General features: G+C 44.9%; 2 protein-coding genes across 2 annotated transcripts in view; one reads left to right on the top strand and one right to left on the bottom strand.

Annotated features, from left to right (window-relative positions):
- Positions 1 to 60: 60 nt before the first annotated feature.
- Positions 61 to 16,681, bottom strand: PLBD2 (phospholipase B domain containing 2). The gene is made up of 12 exons (XM_069961408.1): positions 16,333 to 16,681; positions 15,410 to 15,503; positions 12,819 to 12,977; positions 11,676 to 11,776; positions 10,627 to 10,841; positions 6,461 to 6,555; positions 5,047 to 5,207; positions 4,333 to 4,428; positions 3,938 to 4,009; positions 3,340 to 3,492; positions 3,088 to 3,250; positions 61 to 3,004 (listed from the first exon to the last, which is right to left on the bottom strand). Exons 1-12 carry the CDS (start codon positions 16,524 to 16,526, stop codon positions 2,837 to 2,839), a joined length of 1,671 nt encoding a protein of 556 aa, XP_069817509.1. The 5' UTR covers positions 16,527 to 16,681; the 3' UTR covers positions 61 to 2,836.
- A 244-nt stretch (positions 16,682 to 16,925) lies between these two features.
- The window catches only part of SLC8B1 (solute carrier family 8 member B1), a 44,427-nt gene continuing 34,875 nt past the window's right edge, over positions 16,926 to 26,477 (top strand). Inside the window, exons 1-2 of the mRNA XM_069964114.1 lie at positions 16,926 to 17,016; positions 21,785 to 21,824. The gene's annotated coding sequence lies outside the window, so the exon portion shown is untranslated. The remainder of the gene's footprint in view (positions 17,017 to 21,784; positions 21,825 to 26,477) is intronic.

Raw genomic sequence — 26,477 nt, 5'->3', positions numbered from 1 at the left:
TCTTTGGTACGGCAGGCAAAATGAAAAATAAAAAAAAAAGAGGAATCAGACACCACAAAGTAAAATTACAATTTTAATTAAGCAAATTAAATGGGGGAAAAAAAAACAACAATATTTTATTAATACAAAAACAGGACGCATAAAAGCCTAGCAGACAACGGGGAAGATTTATTAAAGTGGTGTACTGTAGAATTGTCTCAGTTGCCCCTAGCAACCAATCAGATTCCACCTTTAATTTTTCAAAGAGTCTGTGAGGAATGAAAGGTGGAATCTGATTGGTTGCTAGGGGCATCTGAGCCAGTTTCACTTTACACTATGTTTGATAAATCTCCCCCATAGTGTCAAAGCCCTAACAAACACTGCTCACTGCAGCTTACATTGTAGAATTGCATAGATATTGCTAAGGGGGGTATATACTGTATAAGCAGTCAACATACTTGTTTGGTATAGTAGCCATACAGGTCACATTGAGGCTACATACAGCCAAGAGCTGCGTAAGGGCCCAATTACACGAGCAATAATCAGCCGAGGACAGGAGAAGACTGGGAGCGTTTTGGGGCAAGGGCTGCACGGACATTGCCAACGATGTCCGTGCACCCCTTGCTAAATCATTGGGCCGCGTAATAGGCGCTGATCTAGCAGATGGGTGCTCGTTTACAATATTGACCAGGCTGTGTAATACATAGCCAATCCTATAGCTAGCCATTATTCTGAAGAAATTAAGTTTATACAAACACAACTGATTTCTTATTTAAGAAGCATTTATTTAAAGGGGTTATCCAGGACTAGAAAAGCAGAGCTGATTTCTTCCAAGAAAAGCACCACACCCGTCTTCAGGTTGTTTATAGTATTACAACTGAAGCTCCATTCATTTCAATGGAGCTGCGACACAATATCTGACACACACTCACACACGAGGACAGGTATGGTGCTGTATCTGAATGAAGTCATTTTCTTTTTTTAGACCTTTAAACCGGAAACCGGTTGCATTTAAAATGGTCCAATATGCAGGCAGCATGTTATAGAGCAGGAGAAACTGAGAAGACTGATATATTCTAGGATAATGTGTAAATTATTTATGTAAATCATTCTGGGCTATGTGGTCAAGTGGGCGGTCCTACTCAGTGATTGACAGCTCAACCTAAATAGCACACATAGACCACCCATGTGACTACACAGCCCGGGGTGAGCAGAGGTTTACCTGAATAAGCAGCAAGTTATCCTAAAACGTTACCCACAAACTATATATCCATCTGCTCAGATAATCCTGCTCAAGTAGTCAAGGCAGAAGACACAATGACATAAGACTTTAAAAGCTGTGTACTCCTTACAGGTATTGTTTCCTTATTGTACAATATACAGTGATAAATGATAACATTGCAGCAGGTCTTAGTTAAAGATTTACCATTTTTTAGGTCTGCAGCTCTCGGCAGTTCTATGGATTTAACTGAATCAGATTTAAAGGGGATTATCCAGCCTTAGAAAAAGCAGCCACTTTTTTGCAAAAACAGCGCCACCCCTGTCCTCAGGTTGTGTGTGGTATTACAACTCAGCTCCATTCACTTCAATTGAACTGAGCTGCAAAACACGCACCCAAACTGAGGACAAACGTGGTTTCTGAAATAAAGCAGCCATGCTAATATTTTTAAGCCTGGGTAACCCATTTAAGCTGACATGGTGTCACTAGGTTACCAAGGGTTAGGAAAATGCAAAGTATGACCCAAGTAGCAAACTATACAGGGTTTATCATTTTACATAGAAGCTGTATAAGCGGGACTGGACTTTTTTGACCTAGCACAGTTACGTTATCATTTTCGATGCACCAGCGCAATAAAAAAACGGCATTGAAGGAGTACATATCTTTTAACATTTAAAACAGCAAAAATGAACACGTCTGTCTCATCTACACATAGTGGTCTTGGCAGAATGCTAGGGTAACACAAGTATTGGTTCATAAGGAAGTTATATTACCAGGCTATGACTACCTTCATTCTTACATGACCCCCCCATCTGTATACAATGCTTGGCTCACATTTTAGCTTTAAGACAGAACTTTTGAGTAGGTAAGTGATGGGAATATGGAGAAGGAGAGAGAAAATATGGATGAGTGAGCAGTCTGTGCCATATTACACATTTTATATACTGAACAGAAGGTCAATTGAAAAAAAAAAAAAAAAAACGTTTATCACAATGCACATTTGCTTTGGTATGATAGTACAAGGCCTCCCAGACAAAGCAATAGGTTGCTTTCAGATAGTTCATACAACTGCAAGTAGGCCAATAACTAAACTGCACTGGCTGCCAAAAATAGTATACAGTAACTATGCATGCTGACCTTTAAAGCAATAAGCATAGTTCTTTGATAGATATAAAGCCCCTTTAAGTGCTTTGCCATTTAGATCAACAGGTACATATGTTGTCCTATGCTAAGCCTATGCTGATGTGGGCAGCAGTCAGTAACATCAGCATATGATTTTATAATTTTTACTCTCGTTCACTCTTATCCCTCTAAATTCCCTGTCTACAGTGTGGAAAAAACAGAAGTGACCGTATATTATAACTCCAGCAAATGTAAGTTCACCATGTCATCACCATTTCAACTTAAAGGGGAAAGTACAATAAGTCACAGCACACACCTATAACCTGCCTAAAAGACAAAAACACTAATGTATCCCTTATCATATCAGACTCATAATCCGTGAGTGAATTCCCAGTTTTGGACAGTACCCTCAGCAATTATATCACTACAGCACCTGCTGCATTGCATCTCCAGGCGCCAAAGTAAGTGCTGAATTAAAGTGCATTGATTGTAGAACATAGGAGGAAAGAAAACGCCTCAATCCCACTCGATGGCAATGGGGAAAAAATTCCAGAGGTCGGGATGGCCCATGTGCATGAGGTTGCTGAAAGGAGAGGTGCTCCATTGGAAGGCTGGAACTTGGTCCCAGGTAGGACCGTTAACGGCCACCATTTTATGATGCTTGGCAAATTCATAACCTGTGACCTATCAAAGGGAAATACAGAGTGTTCAGTGAGGTTTATAATCAGGACTTCAGCATAGTATTATACAGATAAACCATTACCCACCTTCATATCAGTGCCACCATGTTGTCTCTGACGCATGGCTCCAAATGGGTACGTCCCGTTGGTAGGGTTAAGATCAGATCGAGCAGAGATTGCATTCTCTCCATTTGGCTTTGGGTCACAGCTTTCACAACGTGAGAGAGGATCATGGAGATAGTTATTGTACCTGAAAGATTTAGTATACACCATGATCTCCCAGGAACTCTGCAGAGGGATATAGTATATATAAGCAGCTAAATACCCTCTCCTTCTTACCTCATAAGATTGACCATAGATTTTAGGTCCTGCACAAGTGTATGATTCCTGCGAAATATTTCAGCTCGAGGAGTTTTGGAATAACTGAACCAATCGCCGTATTTTTTCAGGAGTTCCACCTCTCCACTTGCATTATAGATCTCCTCAAAGTACCTAGAAGAAGGGAGGACCAATGAATTATTATGCACTGACACTTTAAAGGGGTTGTTTACCGAAAAGAAACTTCTTTCAAACTGGTGCCAGAAATTTTTAACTTACTTCTATTAAAAAATCTCCAGTCTTCCAGTACTTATCAGCTCCTGTATGTCCTGCAGGAAGGGGTGTATTCTCCCTAGTCTGACACAGTGCTCTCTGCTGCCACCTCTGTCCATGCCAGGAACTGTCCAGAACAGTAGCAAATCCCCATATAAAACCTCTTCTGCTCTCCAGACTGTAAATACACCACTTTCTGCAGGACATACAGCAGCTTATAAGTACTGGAGGATTCAAGATTTTTTTAATAGAAGTAAATTAAAAATCTCTAGAACTTTCTGGCACCAGTTGATTTGAAAGAATTTTTTGTTAAACCTTTAGCTGACTACATCAAATGAGCACTTACGGAACATTGTAGCTTGCCCAATATCCAGTCTGATAAAGAAGTTCGGATTTATCTCCTGAAATCACCATACCCCTACGAGTGTTGTGTGAAAAGGAAAAAGAAAAATAATCAATTTTAACCAAAAATATAGAAGTGATTATTCATCTACGGAGTAGATCCAATAATAGGGACAGTAAAGCTAGGAGATGGTTGAACACAACTCTGCCTCCACTCTGTCTATTGCTGAGGACTAAGTATTTTATACATTTCTGTATCTAAGCGTTCCTGGACTATAATGCAGCCAGAGCATCACACATGGAGTGCACTAAGGAAGAGGACCTAGATCCCTCCATCCACACAGAACAAGTGTTCATCATATTCAACACGCCAGGATAAAAGAAAAATTTGTAACTTACGGAAGTTGTTCTAGGACAGTGAGAAGTCCGCTGGGCACCTCTGTACTCCCAGGATTAAATTTATTGTAATCTACAACCATCCACTGGTTATTGTACCTAAGAGGAAGTTCATACAGTGATATGAGAAATATAAGGCCTACACATAATCACAGCACGGATTAAAGGGGTTATCTAGAGAAAATCTTTATCTTTTAAAATCAACTGGTTTCAGAAAGTTACATAGATGTGTAATTTACTTCTATTTAAAAATCTCAAGTCTTCCCATACTTATCAGCTGCTGTATGTCCTGCAGGAAGTAGTGTTTTCTTTCCAGTCTGACCCTGCTGCCACCTCTGACAGAGACAGGAACTGTGAAGAGCAGCAGCAAATCACCATAAAAACCTCTCCTGCTCTGGACAGAGGTGGCAGCAGAGAGCACTGTCTCAGACTGGAAAGAATACGCCACTTCCTGCAGGACTTACAGCAGCTGATAAGTACTGGAAGACTTGATATTTTTAAATAGAATGAAATGACAAATCTATATAACTTTCTGAAACCATTTGATTTGAAAAAAAAAAAAAAAAAAAAAAAAAAAAAAAAAAGATTTTCGCTGGTGCCCAAAATCTCAGATTAAATCACGCTCTACTCCAGGCAGAAACGTCAGCACCAGACCCTCCTGCCTTGTCTGGCTCATTATTTAGTGGACAGAGGTTATGATGATAAAATTCTGCTTACGTTCCGCTATTATACGTTGTGAAGATATCGGCCCACTCTTGTCCGTTCGTGGCCAGTCTGTTTGCTACAATGTTTCTTAACCACTCAAGAACAGAATTTTGTGGCTGGATGTATTTCCAAAGATCAGGATTGCTGTTCCCAATGGTTGTCTCCAAAGTTACCTAGAAAAGAAGCCAATTATCTTCCATATGCTCAGAACTCAAAAGTACATGACGATATATCGGGATCTCTGTGCCGAGTATCAAAGCAAGGCTACAGTCACATGTCACAAAGTGCCGTCCATAACTGCGGATCTGCAATTACGAACAAATTTAGGGCTCATTGATTTTAACTGGACTGTTCACACTGTTGGTGTATGTACGGATCCACAATCTCCAAAAATTACTGCTCGCCTCTAATACGGACAGCAATTGCGACACAGATTGTCCCACAGAAGTCTATGGTAGTGTTCGTCATTTTTGTAGATCCGTTAATTTTAAAGCAAATGTTTCAGGTAAATTTTACTTTAAAACGACACAGGGTGGCATTTAAAAAAAAAAAAAAAGCAAAATACTGCACCACTGACATCCCCGCGACGGCGCTGATCAATTGAGGTAAAATGGTAAAATTAAGGTAAATGTACATTCGCTTTAAGGGTAAAATGTCTGTCCGCAAATCTGTAAAAAATATGGATGAGTAATTTTAAACCATTCCCACTAATTTAATTATTACCTTCTGCTTATCCGCAAAAAAAACAAAAAACAGATTGGTTCACACTACCTAAAACACTGGCCGTTCTGTCACCTGGCCGGGTCACAGAACGGCCGGTGTTACTGAAGATCATCCCGGCTGGTACTGCAGTACTGGCCAGATGATCTTCACCTCTGCTGAATGCGGATGCTGAGTGATTCGCTCCATTGTGTGAACGGACATGTTCTCTGCGGCTGCAGAAAAATGACGTCCTTTTTTTGTGCGGCTGGATGGAATCATGGCCGGAACGTTTACTATGTGTATACGCTCCAGCCGAGATTCCATTCATTCACAATACAATGTATGTTTTGTGTAAATCACGGCCGTTGTTGCAAATTGCAACAACGGCCAATATTTATGTAAAACATACGTTGTGTGAACATAGCCTAAGGGTGCGTTCACACCTACAGGATGTGCAGCTTCAAGTCTGCTGTGGATCCTGTACTTGTAAACTAACCCTAAGGAGGCAATAAAGACAAAGGCCTTATTCCCACGTTCTGTGTTGCACTGTTGATAGGGGAAAAGTCCATTTTTCCTGGAATACCTCTTTAAGGTCTGTCTTTGTGCATTAGGTCATCAGAAAAGGAAGGTGAGAAGGCAGGTAGTGCTATAATGCTGGGAACAGGTGAGGTCTCCTAGGCTTGTACATACATTTACATAGGACACATAAGCACTGCACACTTACTAGTCCACTGCTGAGGATGTAGAAGTCGTCACCAGAAAAGATGGTCCCTGGGTAAGAAGAAAAGGTCTGAACCGAGCCTGGTACCAGGGAGACTCCTGCAGAGAAGAAAACCATGTAAGGATCCTTTAAATACAACATAACATAGAAGATAAACATAGAACATAGGAGAACCACAGACGAAAAGACGCCACCTATACAGCCTCATCCTCAGGCTGCATTTACAATGTCTCACTGGTTTGCTGAAGCCTTTTTGGCATGGGTTTTCCTGATATTGCTACAAAGCCAAATCATGTGGACTCACAGTAGTCGTATAGAGAAGTAGCATGCTACAGGATAAGAGGCTACATTAATAACGGGCTGCAATATCACAACCACAACGCTAAGGTTTAAAGGGGTACTCCAGCGTGGAGGCACTTTTGCGCTGGGACCGGGGACGAGGTGGCCGAGGGAAAAGACGTCCACTCACCTCCTTGGTTCCAGTGGCTGGTCCCGCATCGCGGGGCTCCGGTGCCTGGTTCCTGGCCGCTTCCGGGTGTCTGACGCGGGCCCGAGACGTGACGTCTCAGGTCCGCTCAGCCAATCAGTGAAGGAGGGGGATCCCGCCTCCTTTCCTGAGTGGCTGAGCGGACCTGAGACATCGCATCTCAGGCCCGCGTCAGACACCCGGAAGCGGCTGGGAACCGGGCACCGGAGCGACGCGATGCGGGACCAGCCACTGGAACCGGGAAGGTGAGTGGACGTCTTTTCCCTCGGCCACCTCGTCCCCGGTCCCAGCGCAAAAGTGCCTCCACGCTGGAGTACCCCTTTAACTGTTTCCCTGACCACACGGTGCAGTGGCAGTAAGTAATGAAAGTGGATAAATCTATTCAACTTATTTCAGGATTTACGGCAAAAGTGCTTTTTTTGTTATGTGAAACGTCTTGTGCGTTTTTTTTTTCCTGTTCATTTTCAAGATCTCTGACTGTAAACAAGAAATTTCCCATTTACAGTCGGTTATTAGAGACTGAGATCCTGCCCCGGGACAAGTCCAAGTGAACTCACATTTCCATTCACTCTCAGAAGGCAGAGATCTTGAAAGCAGTGACAAAAAAAGATATTGCTAAGTTGCTAAGATTAGAGAGGTATGACGCTTTATGGACATGAAATGGTTAACATCCCAGAAAAAGACACCATAACAAAAAAAAAAAAAAAAACACTTTTGGCATGTCATAGATCAGGGGTAGGGAACCTTGGTTTTCCAGCTGTTGCAAAACTACAACTCCCATCATGCCTGGACAGCCAAAGCTTTGGTTGTCCAGGCATGATAGGAGTTGTAGTTTTGCAACAGCTTGAGAGCCAGGGTCCCCTACCCCTGTCCAAGAGGTATGTCAAATGTTCTGATTGGTCAGATTTCGGGTCAGATTTCGGGTGTTCAAAACCAACAACTGTTAGAGCTGGGAGTGCTCATGTCCTTTCCCATGTAACTACAGGAGACAAACTCAATTTTAACGGTATATTCACACGGGCGGGCTCGCAGCTTCTTGCTGCGAGCCCGGCAGGTCCTGGCAGTTCCCATACACTACATACTTGCTGCGGTCTAAACGACCGCAGCGAGTATGTAATTATACCGCCCTTCTGCTCCCGCCCGGCTCCCCCGCTGTAAGCATACTTTACCTGTCCTTGCTGCACGGGTCCGGCGTCCTGCTCTCCTGCCCGGCCAATCAGTGGCTGCGGCTGGGAAACACACTGATTGGCCGGACGGGAGAGCAGGACGCCGGACCCGTGCAGCAAGGACAGGTAATGTATGCTTACAGCGGGGGAGCCGGGCGGGAGCAGAAGGGGTTAAGGGCGGTATAATTACATACTCGCTGCGGTCGTTTAGACCGCAGCAAGTATGTAGTGTATGGGAACTGCCAGGACCTGCCGGGCTCGCAGCAAGAATCTCGCTGCGAGCCCGCCCGTGTGAATATACCCTAAAGGGGTTATCCAGTGCTACAAAAACATGTCCACTTTCTTCCAGAGACAGCACAGACAGGTGTGGCTTGCAATTATGCTCCATTCACTTCAAAGGAACTGAATTACAAAACTCCACCCAAACTGGAGACAAGAGAAGTGCTGTCTCTGAAACAACATGGCCGTGTTTTATAGCACTGGATAACCTCTTTAAAGGAGAAGTCCGGCGAAATTTTTTATTGAAGTACTGTATTGCCCCCTAAAAAATATACAAATCACCAATATACACTATTACTGGGCATGCACATAAAGTACTTTTTTCCCTGCACTTACTACTGCATCAAGGCTTCACTTCCTGGATAACATGGTGATGTCACTTCCTGGATAACATGGTGATGTCCCTTCCTGGATAACATGGTGATGTCCCTTCCTGGATAACATGGTGATGTCACAACCCGACTCCCAGAGCTGTGCGGGCTGTGGCTGCTGGAGAGGATGATGGCAGGGGGACACTGAGGGACACAGGGCACTGGAGGGACACTGATCATCCTCTCCAGCAACCACAGCCCGCACAGCTCTGGGAGTCGGGTCGTGACATCACCATGTTATCCAGGAAGTGACATCACCATGTTATCCAGGAAGTGAAGCCTTGATGCAGTAGTAAGTGCAGGAAAAAAAGCGCTTTACAAGCATTTCCCATAATAAGTGTATATTGGAGATTTGTATAACTTTTGGGGGGCAATACAATACTTTAATAAAAATTTTTGCTGGACTTCTCCTTTAAGGGTTCTATTACACGGGCCGATGAAGCCTGATCAATATTGTATCAATAATAGTTTAGCAAGGGCTACACGGATATTGTTAGCGATGTCCAAGCAGCCCTTGCCCAAACAGTAAATACATTACCTGTCCTCGTTCCAGGTGTTCTCTGCGGCGGTCCCGGCTAGTGATTGGCTGAGCGGCCTGTCAGCTCACAGAGGCCACTCTGAAGCTGCAGCGCGTGGTGCCGGGCGCATACAGAGCACAGGAGAAGACAGAAGATCAGGAACAGATAAAGTATAAACTGTTTGGGCAAACTACAGCTGTAGGCCATGCACTATTACATGCATCAATGTGTGGTTGTCGGCCAATGATTTTAGGTCTGGGCATGAAGAACACATCAGCTGGCTCTGTTACACGAAGCAATAATCAGCCAATTATCGCTCTGTGCTATAGGGCTCTTAGTCTAAGGACCCAACCTCCTACAGAGAGGACGTTCCGCCAAGCACTTCTCCCAGCTCTAACAAACAGTGGGGTTTAAAGAGACTCTGTACCCACAATCTGACCCCCCCAAACCACTTGTACCTTCGGATAGCTGCTTTTAATCCAAGATCTGTCCTGGGGTCCGTTCAGCAGATGAGGCAGTTATTATCCTAAAAAACTACTTTTAAACTTGCAGCCCTGTGTAGTATCTGTGCCCTAACTTTGCACCACCCCTCCGTCCCCCCTTCCTCATTAGGAATGCCACTGGAACATTTTCTCCTGTCTGAACATTGCACAGGTGTCTTAACGATCCAGCCCATGTGAAGTATTCACACAGCTGAGGAATAGAAGACAATCTGCCTGGAGCATTCCTAATGATGAGGAGGGCGGGGAGGAGGGACAGAGAGGGTGTGCCAGCCTAATGCACAGACATTCTAAGCCCTGGCCGTTGGGCACAGGGCTGCAAGTTTAAAAGTTGTTTTTTAGGACAATAACTGCATGACCTGCCGAATGGACCCCAGGACAGATCTTGGAGTAAAAGCAGCTATCCAAAGGTACAAGTGGTTTGGGGGGGGGGTTTAGATTGTGGGTACAGAGTCACTTTAAACACCAAGACCAAACCAATCAAAACATTTGCCATGTCAAAAGTATTTTTGGAAGGGACAAGCTTCTGCCTCCACAGCTGCAAGGATCAGCTGATCCACAGGGCTGTTAGGTGGAGGCAACTCTTCTATCAGCCATTCAGTTATCTCTGGGAAATTCCCACACAGCAACAATTCAACCTTTTCCTTCCTGACAAACAGCAAGGGAAAACGTAAATTACATACGGTTATTGTTTTTCTGAGCCCATGACAGCACCCCAGGATGCTCTCCATGGGTGACGTCATAGGGCGAGAAGGGAAAAATTCCTTAAGAACTTCTCTTTACATGACATGACTCAGATTTGTTATTTCACTTATGCCTAAAATTAGCAGCAAATCCTCCGTGCTCACCATTGGGGTTAGAGCGAAAGGGAAGCGTGTACTTCTTGATGATGCGTAACATGGACTGGTAAGTATTCCAGGTTACATGAGACACCAGGAGATCTTTATTGCCGGGGAGAAGCTTGATAAGAGCAGAACAGGACCCCGATCCCAGATCTTTCGTAGCATCGGACTTGTTCAGGGCAGCTTCCAGATCTTCTAAGTCACCGCCAAGTTGAAAGAGGCTGTAACATACGAGATGTAACAGATATACAAGGCTTAAAGGGGTTATTAAGTGAAAATCTTTTTCTTTCAAACCAACTGGAGTCAGAAAGTTATATCGATTTGTAATTTGTTATTTAAAAATCCCATACTTATCAGCTGCTGTATGTCCTGCAATGTTGTTTTCTTTTCAGTCTGACAGTGCTCTCTGCTGCCATCTCTGTCTGAGACAGGAACTGTGCAGAGCAGCAGCAAATTTACAAAGAAAACCTCTCCTGCTCTGGAAGTTCCTGTCTCCTGTCTTCCTGTCTGACAAAGGTGGCAGCAGAGAGCACCGTGTCAGATTGAAAAGAAAACAACATTTCCTACAGCAGCTGATAAGTACAGGAAGACTTCAGATTTTTAAATAGAAGTCAATTACAAATCTATCTAAATTAAATTTGAAAGAAAGATTTTTGCTGGATAACCCCCGATAACACGTGCCAAACTCTGAGTAATACCTGGAACGTCCAAACCAGAACTCGGCATTTGACTACCAGTGGCTGAAGAAGTTGGATGCAACCATAGGGTGTTCACAGTCTATGGCTGTATCCATGTTTTCCTGGCTGCCTTAGGGCTGCATCCAACTTCTTTAGCCACCAGTAATCAAATGCCAAGAGTTCTGTTTCAGATGAACCCAAAGGTACTCGCAGTTCGCTTATCTAATAATTACATAATTTTAAAAATGGTTTTCCAGGATTTCCTGATGATGGCTTAAGCTCCGGATAGGCCAGCCAACAATATCTGATCGGTGTGCTACCCCTGAAGATAGGTCATCAGTTACCAAGTCCCAGAAATCTCTTATTCATAAAACTTACAGGAACCCAAAGGGACTAAGCGTGAACTGTTTCTGGGGAAAGGAGATGCGGCCACCATAGCTGTCCTCCAGGCCCTTCAGTTGTAGAAGTGCAAGCCGAACCTGCAAATGGGGAAACTTTATTTAACCAAAGATGACTTGTCTCTGTTCACATCTGCAATACGTTTTTTTTGTATTTCAGTCAAAATCCTGCTGATCTAAGCAAAGTGTTACATTGTTTTTCATGGACTCTAGAAAAGCCACATCAGACCATGCCAAAACTTAGGCCTCCCTTCACACATTTGGGAAATTTTGGACCCATAGGTTTCTATTGGGCACAGATACCCTTTAGGATTTTTCCTGAAGGGTGTCTGTGCCAGAAAAACCAGTCCAGAATTCCGGCACAGATGCCCCATGGAACCCTACAGCGGCATTGAGTATTCTAAACATCTCTGGATGCACATCTGGAATCTGTCCAGAATTCTGGATGCATTGCATGGCAGCCCGGGCCAGAACCCAGACTGCTGCCGCTGGCCCTTTGTCTGTACAAATTCCTAGGGTGGGTTCACACTGAGGAATTCTCGCGGATAAATTCCTCTGAATTCCGTCGCCCGTACGCGCGCCTTTCCGCCGGCTCCATAGACACCATTCTATGGGCTGGCTGATTCCGCATTGACACGTCAATTCTTTGGCGGAATGCGAAGTCAACCGGCCCATAGAATGGTGTCTATGGAGCCGGCGGAAAGGCGCATTGTCGTGCGAGTGTACAGGCAACGGAATTCAGCAGAATTTATCCGCGAGAATTCCTCAGTGTGAAGCCACCCCTAATCAGGAATGCATACAGTAAATAGCGGCACTGTGACTGACCAGGCCGGGAGCCCTTGGCTCCTCACCCTGTCAATTACTCTCCGCCATTATACCTCCGGCCACAAGAGACCGCTACCTTCCTCCAGTGTTGCTGCACAGAGTAATGTTACTCGTGTGCACCCAGAGTGAAGAAGAAGCTGGTAGAGGTAACCGCTGCAGCTGGTGGGTAGCCCTAAAAGGCTTCAGGGTCAGTGTTTCTTGGCCATCATCGTGTGACTATTGCCCTATGTGGTGTGAGTCTGTTAAATGTTTACTACAGTCCCTTTCCCCAGTGGATTTTACCATCTCCCAACCTTACCTGATGCCAGTAATCCTGGTCTTGCTCCTTCTCCATCTGTTCCTGCATCCAGGCTATATTAGCCTCCAGGTAGTTCCTCAGCCTTTCACAGTATGGAGTTTGGTACTTATATGGTCCACAGTAGCCAACCATTGTGTTCATCCAGTGCATGTAGATAAGCTGCAGATATACAAACAGAAGTCTGGTGAGAGGTTTGTCCTTTCCTTATTGTAAAGGGGGTAAATCTCCCTGTATAGTAAAAACACTAAAAGTCACATACTCCCCTCCCTCCATGACAGCTGCTGTTCTGTCTGTTCCCAGTCACCACTGCACACATCATCCTGGTTCCTGGAATGTTTTGTTCAGCAGTTTCCGCTGTCTCCGTACATCACAGGAACCAGGAAGAAGGGGTCTGCAGTGGGAAGTAGATGCAGACAGATCAGCAGTAGTTGGGACAGTGAGTATGAGGTCTTTAATAGAGATGAGCGAACCTCGAGTCGATCCGAACTTGTCGGCATTTGATTAGTGGTGGCTGCTGAACTTGGATAAAGCCTTAAAGGGAACCTGTCACCCCCCATGCGGGGTGACAGGCTCCCGACCCCCCTTTAGAGCCCCCTATACTCACGTGATCCCGCCGGGTCCCACTTCTGGAGATGGTCGGGTCGCGGAGATATGCAGCCCAGCGCGCACGCTCCTCGGATGAGTCCAACGCTCATAGAGAATGACGGAGCGATGGACTGTCCTGTCATTCTCTATGAGAGCTGGACTCATCTGAGGAGCGCGCGCGCCGGGCTTCGGGCGCCGATATCTCTGTGACCCGACCATCTCCAGAAGCGGGACCCGGCGGGATCACGTGAGTATAAGGGGCTCTAACGGGGGGTCGGGAGCCTGTCACCGGGGGTGACAGGTCCTCTTTAAGGCTATGTGGAAATCATGGATATGGTCTTTGGCTGTATTCATGTTTTCCAGACAACCTTAGAGCTTTATCCAAGTTCAGCAGCCACCGCTAATCAAATGCCGAATGCTCTGGTTCGGATAGACTCAAACCCGGTTCGCTCATCTCTAGTCTTTAAACAAAAGCCGCTATTGTTGATGTAGAACAGTGGTGTCAAACTTTGCCCCCCCCCCCCTCCCCAGCTGTTGCAAATTCCCATCATACCTGGATGGCTTAAAGTGAATGTACCCTCAGGCCCGGACTGAAGCACTGGAGTTGGGCCAACCCACCCACCAGTGGGAGGAAACCCCCACCTCTCTATGATACGGCTACATTGATTCTAATGGAACCGCTTCATAAAGGGGTGGGGGGTTCCTCTCACCTCCAGTGCTTCAGCTCGGGCCTGATGGTACATTCACTTTAAGCTTTGGCTGAAGGGTCACGAGTTTGGCACCCCTCACTTAATTGTGACATGTATGAACACTGCAAAACGTGATATATAATTTTAAACAATTCCATGTACGTAAACCTCTACCTGGATGTGATTTTTGAAGAACAAAAATCACAACATTATGTGAAGGTGGACAAACCCAGCTATAGCCCCTCAAAACAACTGATCGTAAGGTTGTCTGCCTTCAGGAAGTACATAGTGTTTTAGGGTTCACTTAATTTTCATGTGTTGTCTCTGTATTTTATACATGATGACTAGAGAGGAGTGAATTTACAGTATGAATGAAGCAGAGCGCTTCGCTAGGCTTGGCAGCCACCTTATCAGCCTGTCATCTCTGTGCCGCTGCGGGTGTCTACAAAAGCTGGATCCAGTCCTAAGAAACTGGGAGAAGTCTTCCAGGATTGGATCCAGCACCTGGAGCACCTGGAGCAAAGTGGCACAGAGTTCAAAGGTCGCAGGCTGATAAGCTGTGCGCCGAGCCTAGCAAAGAGCTCTGCTTCATTTATACTGTAAATTTGCTCATCTTCAGTGGTTACTACTTTTTTTTTTTTTTTTTTTTTTTTTTTAAAGTGACTGTACCCCCAGGCCCAGGCTGAAGCACTGGAGGCGGGCCGACCCACCCTTAGTGGGAGGAAACCCCAGCCCCTGTATGATAGGGTTCCATTGATTCTAATGGAGGCACGTCATGGAGGGGCTGGGGTTTCTTCCCACTGGGGGTGGGTCAGTCACATAATCGTAAATTTCAATATATTTTTAGTTTTGGAAAAATTACAATTTGACAAGAAAAAAATAAAAAAGTATAAACCTCACTACACAGTGAACAGCATTTGTCTCCGCTCATTGTGTAGCGGTGGTGACCTGTAACCGCAGATCATCTCCTATTGACTTTATTGTGAGCCGAGCCACAGTCACTCATCATCGCCACCACTAGACAATGAGGTGGTGCGGCGCTGCTGATTGGGAGTGAGTGCTGGGAGTCAGTTACTGCTGAGCTATCCTTTATAACGTGCCAGGTCTCTACTTTCAGAAGGTTTGGGGGGGGGGGGGGGGGGGGGGCAAGCTCCCCGTGCTCTATAATATGCTGCCTGCAGACTGGACTGCATTATCATGGTGACAGGTTCCCTTTAAGAGCACTGCTTCTAGTAAGGAGGCCTGGAGGAACCATATGGCGGCACACAGTGCTGAAATAAAGCTTCCACGGTCCGTTGTTTTACACCTGACACTCACCCGCTGTGTAACGGCTGCTTCGGCCACCCCCGCCGCGTAGGCCTGGATGCTGTCATTATACTTCTCATTGCTCTGGAGCTCAAGAACGGCCCATCTGCGGAGAGGAAAAACCAACAGGACTGAGTACACAGCACAGCCAGGAGGAGCAGGGTGTCACACCCCGATGTAGCAGAGCTAAACAGCCACTTTATATCTGAGTGTGCAATAGGTAGTGTATTACACACTAGCTAAAAGATTGCGTGAACGTCTCCATACTGAGATAATACATGGGGGGAAGGGAGCGCTGTTTTTAGTTATACTTCCCTTTAAGACGGCAGAAATCCTCACTTCCCTAAAGATCCCTGGTGTAGGCAAAGGTCACCTCCTTCCGCTGCTGTATCTTCTGCTAAGCTTTGCATGCAATGCCCACCTCTCCGCCTCCCTCCCATTCCCCTGGCAACAATGTTTATTTACCTGTTTTTCTTCCGAATCAACTGGTGTGAGAAATTTATATAGATTTGGAACTTACTTCTATTTAAAAATCTCAAATCCTCCAGTACTTATCAGCTGCTGTAAGTCCTGCAGGAAGTAGTGTATTCTTTCCAGTCTGACACAGTGCTCTCTGCTGCCACCTCTGTCTATGTGAGGGACTGTCCAGAGCAGAAGCAAATCCTCATAGAAAACCTCTCCTGCTCTCAAACTGTAGAGAATACACCACTTCCTGCAGGACATACGGCAGCTGATAAGTACTGGAAGACTGAAGATTTTTAAATAGAAGATTTATTTTTTCTGGAGTTCCCCTTTAACAGCCAGATCTCTGTAGAGGCGCCCAGTGCCCACCTGTCTCCCCTCGGGCTGACACTAGGGGGCAGTGGTGGCAGTCATGAGGGGGCATAAGGAGACAGGCACCGGCTGATCTCACAGATCTCTCGGCCACCACTCACCCGTTCTCCTGGATGGAGTCTTTGAGCACAGCCCAGGCCACCGCCTCAGCCCTCCTCTCGGGCACGGTGCTCAGCTGCCCGGTGCTGGCATCCAAGATGACCGACACCTCGGAGCTCTGTGCCCGGCCCAGCGAGGGAGCCAGCAGGGAGACCGACAGCAGCAGCAGCAGGCAGGCGGCCATCTCCCAGCTCATGTGACGGAGACCGCGGTCACGTGAAGTGGCCTCTCAGCTGACACCTGCGGGGGCGGGGCTTCTTGTTAACCTCTTCCTGACCGCGACTATTGCGCTATATATATCGGTGTGAGCTAAGTGACGGTCTGCTTCGCTGCCCCTTGTATACATCATCTATGACAGGCTTGGGGACCTCCAGCTGTGGCAAAACTACAATTCCCATCATGCCTGGACAGCCAAAGCTTCGCTTTGGCTGTCCAGGCATGATGGGAATTGTAGTTTTGCCACAGCTGGAGGGCCGAAGGTTCCTCATCCCTGATCTATGAGACTGATCACGTGATCGTGTCCTACCTGTAACTAATACTGCTACCTTAAATAAAACCACGCCCCCTCCATCCGGTGCGTGCGGTGGGCGGGGCTTGTGCGACCAGCTGATCCGGGGTAGACAGGGGCCACTTAGCGCAGGTGACTGCAGTGCTGAGACATGTGCCAGTGATCCGGCATCGTACAGGTAACGCGCTGCCCCCCACCTGGGGTATATATACTGTATACTGTGCTGTATGAGGGGCCGCAGCTGGTAATGGGCATTGTATTTCTATAGGGCCAACATACACAGACTGTAACCGTGAGGAGTGAGGGTCCTGGCCACAAGAGCTGCCACTCTATGGTGTGATCTGTGCTACTAATGTTCCCATCTATATGAGCTCTCTATATAGCTTTGTGATTGATGGGGGCTGGCATGGCCCCTTACCGGGAGAGACCCCAAGATGCCGCCTTAGGGTCTGTTCACACTGAGGAAATTTTAAAGGGGTAGTGCGGCGGTAAAAAATTATTGACAGAATAACACACATTACAAAGTTATACAACTTTGTAATGTATGTTATGTCTGTGAATAGCCCCCTTCCCCGTGTCCCACCACCCCCGCCCGTGTACCCGGAAGTGTGGTGCGCTATACATACCTGTCACATCTGTCATCGTCTCCGATCTTCAGTCTGCGATGTCGTCTTCGGACGGCCGGGCCAAATCCCTCCGAGCGTCCTGAGTGCCGGCCGCCCTCTTTAGTGTCATTAGATGCTCAGCCGTGATTGGCTGAGCACAGTTATGCTCAGCCAATCGCGGCTGAGCAGCTGATGACGCGGCAGAGGGCGGCCGGCACTCAGGACGCTTGGAGGGATTTTGCCCGTCCGTCCGAAGACGACATCGCAGACTGACAGGTATGTATAGCGCACCACACTTCCGGGACACGGGGAAGGGGGCCATTCACAGACATAACATACATTACAAAGTTGTATAACTTTGTAATGTGTATTATTCTGTCAATAATTCTTTACCGCCACACTATTCCTTTAAGGTGAATCTGCACTTAAAGGAGAAGTCCGTGGAAAGTTTTTATGAAAGTATTGTATTGCCCCCCAAAAGTTATACAAATCACCAATATACACTTATTACGGGAAATGCTTATAAAGTGCTTTTTTCCCTGCACTTACTACTACATCAAGGCTTCACTTCCTGGATAACATGGTGATGTCACTTCCTGGATAACATGGTGATGTCACGACCCGACTCCCAGAGCTGTGTGGGCTGTGGCTGCTGGAGAAGATGATGGCAGGGGGATGCTCAGTGTCCCTCCAGTGCCCTGTGTCCCTCAGTGTCCCCCTGCCATCATCCTCTCCAGCAGCCACAGCCTGCACAGCTCTGGGAGTCGGGGCGTGACATCACCATGTTATCCAGGAAGTGACATCACCATGTTATCCAGGAAGTGACATCACCATGTTATCCAGGAAGTGAAGCCTTGATGCAGTAGTAAGGGCAGGGAAAAGGCACTTTATAAGCATTTCCCGTAATAAGTGAATATTGGTGATTTGTATAACTTTTGGGGGACAATACAATACTTTAAAAATTTTCACTGGACTTCTCCTTTAATTTTATTCATATTCGACTTGACATTCCACCTGTAAAATATGGACAGAGCAATGTCCCGTTGTGTTCAGTGGAATTTCCTCTCTCTCCTCCGCTTTCTGTCCCAAAGAACGGACATGTCAATTCTTTGGGTGGATTTATGGCAGAAATCCCATAAAAGTCACTGGAGCTTCTAATTTCCGTACAAATTTTGTGCCAACTCAAGAAGAGGAAATTTTCCTCAGAAAAAATTTCCTCTTCACTTTTCTTTGCCTATACCTCAGTGTGAACATACTCTTACACTTCCATCACTGGCACCCACATGTATGTTCTTCTCACGCTTACTTCTGCCAACCTCCTGGCACACTTGGTTTACATGGTTGGGTGTTCATGCTTCCTCACAGTGGGGGGGAGGGGCTTAAAGTGAATGTACCATGAGGTACATCACTTTAAGATTTTTACATTAATAGACTGGTGATATCATGGGGATGCCGGTGCTGCGGTCCTTTTTTTTTTTTTCTTCTTTTAATTGTGGCCCGTTCCCCAGCACAGCGCCAGTCTCTTCCCGGTCAGCGGCCTGGCCTGGAGCACTGAAGGCGTTCTGCCCTCCCCTTTGTGATGCAGTCCCATTAAAATCAATGGAGCAGCATCACAGAGGGAGGGGTTTCGTCACACTGGGGGCCAGCGGACCCACCTCCAGTGCTTCATGTCGGTGCCAGTCTATTGATGTAAAAATCTTAAAGGGAATGTATCATCAGGCCCGGGCAGAAGCACTGGAGGCGGGCCGACCCCCACCCCTCTATGATACTGCTCTATTGATTCTAATGGAGCTGCGTCATAGAGGGGCGGGGGTTTCCTCCCACTGGGGGTGGGTCGCCCCGCCTCCAGTGCTTCAGCCCGGGCCTGATGGTACATTCCCTTTAAAGCGATCTGCCTGTTGATACATTCCCTTTAAGCCCCAGCCAGAATGCTCCATCACCAGCTTGTCTCTTCCAGAACAAAAAGGTTAGATGGTAAAATTCCACCATGCTTCAATGGCATCACCTGTTGGGGGACAATCGAGAAGTTTCTATACCCTAGGCCTAGACAGTTGGCAGATTGAGATCTGGGGATTAGGACTTTGAACTCTTTTTCCTGTCCTTCAAACCATTCCTGCGGTTTTCTGCCTGACGATGCGGCACTTTATCCATCTGAAACAGACCCCTGCCGTTATCTGTGATGGAGTGTACTGGCCGGGAGTGTCTGTGCCCTAGGCCTGCACCGCCTCTCCGTCCCTCCTCCTTGTCCTCTTCACCATAAGGAATGACACTGGGCAGAATTTCTCCTATTCATCACCTGTCTGAACACTGCAAAGGTGCCTTAACCATCCAACACATGTGCAGTAGTGTTCACACAGGTGATGAATAGTAGAAAACCAGATTGTGGGTACAGAGTCTCTTTAAAGGGTTATAACCAGCAGTTTGTGGCCAGACAGTGGCAAATATAGCATTACCTCCCTGATCAGCTGTTATGTAGAAGCTGTGCATAGTATTTCCTTCATGTCTCAGTCATGTAAGAGAGAACATTGAAGAGGTTGAAGGGCTTGTCTTGAGTTCTGGAGTACCTTCAAAGAGCGGGTGCTGAGAGTCAGATTAACACTGATCTAATAGTGATGGTGGATCTGGAGGATAGGCCGTACATTTTTAGAACCCAGATAATAAACATTTTTCATCAGATTGTCCTACAGTGGCTCTCGTCTTCTGGCTGGCCCTTGCTCCCCATGCACCTCGAACAGGCTTGTGGCTTAGGCAGTGGAAATGCCCAGCACAGGAGTTAATGTGTCCGAACTTGTAGTTATTTTTAATTCTTCTGGGTTTCTTTTTTCCTAGAAGTATTTTAGTCTATTATGCAAGCAGTCCTCCCATGGTAAAGTCCCAGAGTGGAGCTAAAAATAAATGTAAATACCATGTAAACACCATCCGAGACGGTTACTAAAATGTCAACAGAATGCAAGAAATGCTGTCTCTTATGTACGTCACTGACCCCAAAAAATGGAACAAAGAATAAAGAAAAGGTCATATCACCCCCCCCCCCCCCCCCCCCCCCCCGCCAAAAAAAAAAATATATATATATATGTATGTATGTGTAGTTATTCAACTTGGCATTAAAAAAAAAAAAAAAAAACTTATACAGCCTAATCAAAGAAAAATAAGAATGTATCAAAACTAAACTAAAAATCAAATCAAAATATCATTCCCAAATAATTGAACAATTTCTGGTTTTCTTATTCAAGTCCTTAAAGCGACTGTACCATCATGACTATGGATTTTTTTTTCTTGGTACCTTATCGCCGCCAGTGTGGGGATCCTGGTAGCGCAGTCTTTTTTTCTTCAAAACTTTGCCCGATTCCCATGGTCTGCACAATTTTCTTGTGGTGCACCGGCCTGTTTCTATGCACTGGAGGTGGGCCCGAAGCCCCCAGTGTAACAATATCCCTTCCCCTCATTGAAGCGCCTCTATTGGAATCAAGCAGGGTTGTGTCACTGAGGGGAGAGGATACTGTTACACTGGGGGCGCCGGGCCCACCTCCTACAAACGGGCCGGTGCTCAACAAGAAAACAGTGCGGGAATCAGGTGGCATTTTGAAAAGAAATGCACCACCAGGATCCCGACACCGATAAGGTACTAAAAAAAAAATTTCTCCATAGTCCTGATTCGCTTTAAAAGCTTTTTTTAATACATTATATAACAAGTCTTACAGGAGACTAGTACGTTCGGCACTTCCTTACCATGAATCAAGCTAGCCCTTGTTGGCGGACCTTCCCCAAATAAATGTCTGATATGTAAGACCCTCGACGGTGCTCTACCAAGTCCAGCAACATCAATATGAATAGCCTAAAGAAAGAAGAAAGCGGCACTCACCACATGATGGTCTTTTTTTTTTTTTTTTTTTTTTAATTAAGCAGCAGCATAGAGGGAGGATCACGGAATACAGGTGTGTTCCACAGAAAAGGACGATGGAACAGAAAGGACGATAGAATCTGTAACAAAAATAAAAAAAAAGACCAAAAACCAGTGAGTGCCGCTGCTATAATACACTGGTAATACACTATATGGTGCCATTTTGCCAATTTGCCCACTTTCCGTATAAGGACTAGACCTGTTGCTAAGGGGTTAAGGGTCACAAGGAGGCAGATTTGGAAGTATTCTTTACCATGTAGCTGTTAGAAAGGACACGCATGTCATTGTTAGGTGGAGTAGTATGTAGAATCAGATGCCTGTAGACTTTGCTTTGTTCAGCTGTGGATTAGGACTGAGTTACGTCTTAAAAGAACTAAAGATAACATATTGTTTTTCAGATTTTTATAATAATAAACTTATTTTTTTTCCTGTCTTTGCAGTGTTCTATATTCCCCAGAAGCTCCCTAGCATCTGACAGTCGTAAGTATATGTATATTTTAGATGCTGATGATCCAGTAACACATCGCACCCTCCACAAGTCCACACATCCATCTTAGACTTGACCTTATTCACACGTCCTGCCATTGTGGATCTGCACTCACGGATCATCTTATTGCCCGTTGACTTTGATTAGGCTGTTCACACATCTTGGAGCCACAATCCATTCCGTGAAAAAATAGGATAGTGATTGCGGTACGGATTAGCCAATAGAAGTCTATAGGATCCGTGTTGTATGTGTGTGCATATATATATATATATATATATATATATATATATATATTATTTTTTTTTTTTTTTTTTTTTTTTTTTTTAATTATTATTATTATTATTATTAACCGAACATGTGAATGAGGCCTTAGGTTGGTTAGGCCAGGGCTTCATGGTTACAGGGACAACTCATTGATATGGAAGGTAACGTATTCCTGTGGGAACACATGATGGCATTCCACTCAAACATAACTTTTCATATGTTGCTGCCCATGTTGAGACTAACAATTCATTTCATACTTGTTATTATGTATTCAGTTTCCTTCCCCCAGTTCTCAGCTGCTGCTTTTTGCTGAAGACACAAAAATCTGTGTGGGAACTTTTCTCTCAGTCCCCCCCTCCTTCCTCTAAGACGACTAACATATGTAAACTATATGTTCACTATATCTCTGTAAATCTACGTTATAGTTACACATAGATATAGATATATATCAGCCAGACCTTGCTTTTAGAGCAGAGTGGTGGTTGGTAACCTAGGCAATGAACTCTCAACAATAGGCGGAAAAGAGCAGAATATCACGAGAAGGAGGCCAGTTTGTTAAATGAATGTATATGCAAAAGTATATAAGTGGAATTTTAGCTATAGGTTGAGATGAGTACCCCTTTTAAAGTAAAAAGAAAAAACTAATCACTCAACAGACTTCAGATCCAGCACCGCCACCATTCTGGAGTCTTCAGTGGACGTGTCCTAATGACCTCCCTGTACACTCAGCATATGAGCTGCAGTTCTTTCAGTTAAGCAGCCTTCACACTGTCTGCAGTGCATGTGTGACGTGTGCAAGGTCCCCATGGGTAGTTAAATGAATTCATAGACTTTCAGAGGACAAAAAAGAGAGATTTTTTTTCTTTTTTTTTTTTAATGTGGTATCCATTGGCGTTTGCTAGATTAAGGGTCCTATTAGACAAAGCGATTTTTGTGTTCTCTGATCAACAATGAAAGAGCGCTGTAGAGAACGTCCTGAAATCGCTCGGTACAATACATGAAAGGATAGTCATTGTTAATGACCGTTACCGCTGTCCAGTAGCGTAATTTGGTGGGGGCAGAGGGGGCGGACGCTCCCGGGCCCACACAGGCAGGGGGCCCACTGAAGATTTTGCCAGTTAATGCTGTCTGCAAAAGCTATTGCTTTTGCAGACAGACTTAACAAATGTCTATTGGCTGTAGATAGCCCTGGCCAGCAACCAGTGTTCCTGGGGGGCCCAAATGACTACCGAATGTTGTTTCTGACCATTTAGCTGTATGCGCTTGTATGATAGGAGAACATACAGTTGAATGCAGCAGGGTGATTGACAAGGTGAGGAGAGCATTGGCTCTCCACCCTGCCAATGAATGTTGTGACCACAAGAGGCTGTTCCCTCCCTTAGAGCTGAGGGACTTGGGTGATGTCACTCGTGTGCTCACAGAGCAGGGGGGAATTGACATCAGAAGACTAAAGTACTGCAACCGCACAGCAGGTAAGTATGGCTTTTTTCCCCTTAGTTATAAAGGAGGAGACCTATCGGGGTGGGTGGGGCCAACTCCTGGGAAGGATGTCATCTATGGGGGATGGGGGATGGAATGTGCTGGCTAACTGAAAAGGGGGTAACTAATCTGGAGGTGCAGTCTACTCACAGTGATGGGGGTGTCTAACAACCAGGAGGATTACCAGGGAGATTACTGCTGTGGAAGGGGGTGGTTGCATGGAGAATACATACCAGGGGGATTAACTACATGAGATGGTGCTGGAGGGGATGCCTACATGAAGGATACTACCTTTTTGGGGGGAGTGGGGGGGGGTTGCTTGTACAGAGAGGTCTAAATACTAGATAGATGCACAGAGGGGAGTATAACTTCTATATGAGGGCACAGAGGGCTCTAACTACTACATGGAAACAGAGGGAAATAATAACTATATTGGGGCACAGAAGGCCTAACTGCTATACGGGTGCACAGAGAAGCTGAACTTCAATATGAAGGTACAGAGGGGCCTGATTACTATATGGGGGTGCACAGGGAGGGTCTATCTATGGAGGAACAAGGGAGGATAATCTATTAAGTTAGGGTATAGATAGTGACCTTTTTACTATATGAGAGCATAGAGGAACCCTGCGAACTATATGAGGGCTAAAATTGGGTCTAAATACTACATGGAGGCATAAATTGGCTGCTCTCATATACCCTTTACACCATTACTATCATGGCTGATTTCTCCTATATATTTAATGTATTGTCATGTATTGTTTTTATGAATTAGTAAAGTCATTATTCCATTTAGTTATGTTGCAGTAGTCTGGCTTTTTTGTATATCGGTTATTTAGTATAGCTGCCTTAGACTGCATGGGACTATTAATTGTTATTGCCCAGCATTTGTACTATACATTTACTCTATTGGTACTGCGGGTATAGCCTTCAGGTGTCACTGACCATCAGCTATGGTGTAGTCCTCATGCTGCCCAATAGATATTAGACAGATAGATATGAGATAAAGAGAGAGAAGAACGGATGGATGGCTAATTAGAAAACAGAAACAGCGCCATAGCTTCCTCTATGTTGTTTGTGGTATAACTTGCTTCCATTCTCTTTTAGTGGAACGGAGCTGCACTACCACATCTAAGCTTTAGAGGAGAGTAGCGCTGTTTCTGGAGAAAGACAGCTATGTTTTTGTAATGCTGGATAACCCCTGTAATTTTTACATAGTTATATATGTGAAATGTAGAAAGTCTTTCCCACTGTTCTCAGTCCCTGTTCACTATGAATAATGAAGTAGAAAATACCCTTTATTATTCGGAAAGCATTGTCATCTACAGAGGTTCCCTATAGATAACATAATTGGTTGGGGGCCCACTGAGACTCCCTCGCCCCCCCTAGGCTGAACCCCTAGCTACGCCCCTGCCGCTGTCGTCATTTTATGAAGTATACTCTGACTGATCCCAGCAAACGACCGAACAATGAGATTTGCGACCAATTAACAATGATTTTTTAAGTCAGCTGGAAAGATGCGCTCAACGACGCATGGACGACTTCTTGTTAGTCGTTTGACCCTTTCCTGCCGACACACGGAAAGATTGTCGCTTAAATTCAAACGATATAACAATTTATCACATGATAATCTTTCCATGTAAATGAATTCAGAAAAAAAAGCACTTTTAAAAAAAAATATTATTATTATTATTATTAATATTATTATTAATGGAACTCTATGTATGACTGATGATACCTAGTGGCAACCCTCATAGGTATACATCTGGGAATTTCCAGCCATTTATTTCCCGTATTTCCTGTATTTCCTGTATTACCTGTATTAAGCTTAGGTTCGTTGATCTTGCTATTTCTGGAATGTCCATTATGTACTTTTCTGTACTCTTTTATACTAAAGTGTCCAGTGCTATTCAAGAAGCAGCCATTCATACTGACACTTACTACTCATGTAGAAACCTCTTAAGTAACAATGTCGCTTTGTTGGCTGCACTAACCTGATCACTGAGAACTGCAAAAAAACAACAAGATCTCTATGTGCGGTGGCCTCTGTACACCAAGCGGTGGTAGCTATACCCTGCATTAGTGTCTGGCAGCCTCCCCCCCGGGTACTATATATATATACAAATATACAGTACATGGGAGGAACAGGACTCTGCTCTGTATAGTGCTGTGCAGAAAGAAAGAAAACCTTGGCTTTGGTCCTATGCAACAGAGGTATGTTCAGAATTAGTCTTATTATACTGCTGGGTACAGTTAGGATGGCTTTACCTTGTGTATATTTGCATAAAGTTGTTGACCTCTGTTTGGCTTTTGTTTTGCTTATTTAACCTTTAGAGGACCCGGCCACTTAAAATTTTTGCGTTTTCGCTTTTTCCCTCCTTGTGCTTAAAAGGCCATAGCAGTTGCATTTTTCCACCTAGAAACCCACATGAGCCCTTTTTTTTGCGCCACTAATTGTACTTTGCAATGACAGGCTGAATTTTAGCATAAAGAATTTTCTGCAAAACAAGAAAAGAATTAAATGTTTGGTGGAATTGAATAAAAAAAACATTTTTTTTTTATTTGGGGTTTTTTGTTTTTTACGCTGTTCGCTCTGTCTTGTTATATATGTTCCTCAAGTCAGTACGATTACAACCATATGTAACATTTATAACTTTTATTTTATTTGATGGCTTTTAAAAAATTCAAACCATTTTTAAGAAATATGTGTTTCTTAAAATCGCTCCATTCCCAGGCTTATAACGCTTTTATCCTTTGGTGTATGGGGCTGATTGAGGTGTAATTTTTTTGCGCCATGATCTGTACTTTCTATCGGTACCTTGATTGCGCATATGTGACTTTTTGATCGCTTTTTATTACAATTTTTCTGGATTTGATGCGACCAAAAATGCACAATTTTGCACTTT

Source organism: Dendropsophus ebraccatus, chromosome 3, assembly GCF_027789765.1.
Source record: "Dendropsophus ebraccatus isolate aDenEbr1 chromosome 3, aDenEbr1.pat, whole genome shotgun sequence".
Taxonomy (NCBI): domain Eukaryota; kingdom Metazoa; phylum Chordata; class Amphibia; order Anura; family Hylidae; genus Dendropsophus; species Dendropsophus ebraccatus.
This window is presented reverse-complemented; position numbering and strand designations above follow the sequence as displayed.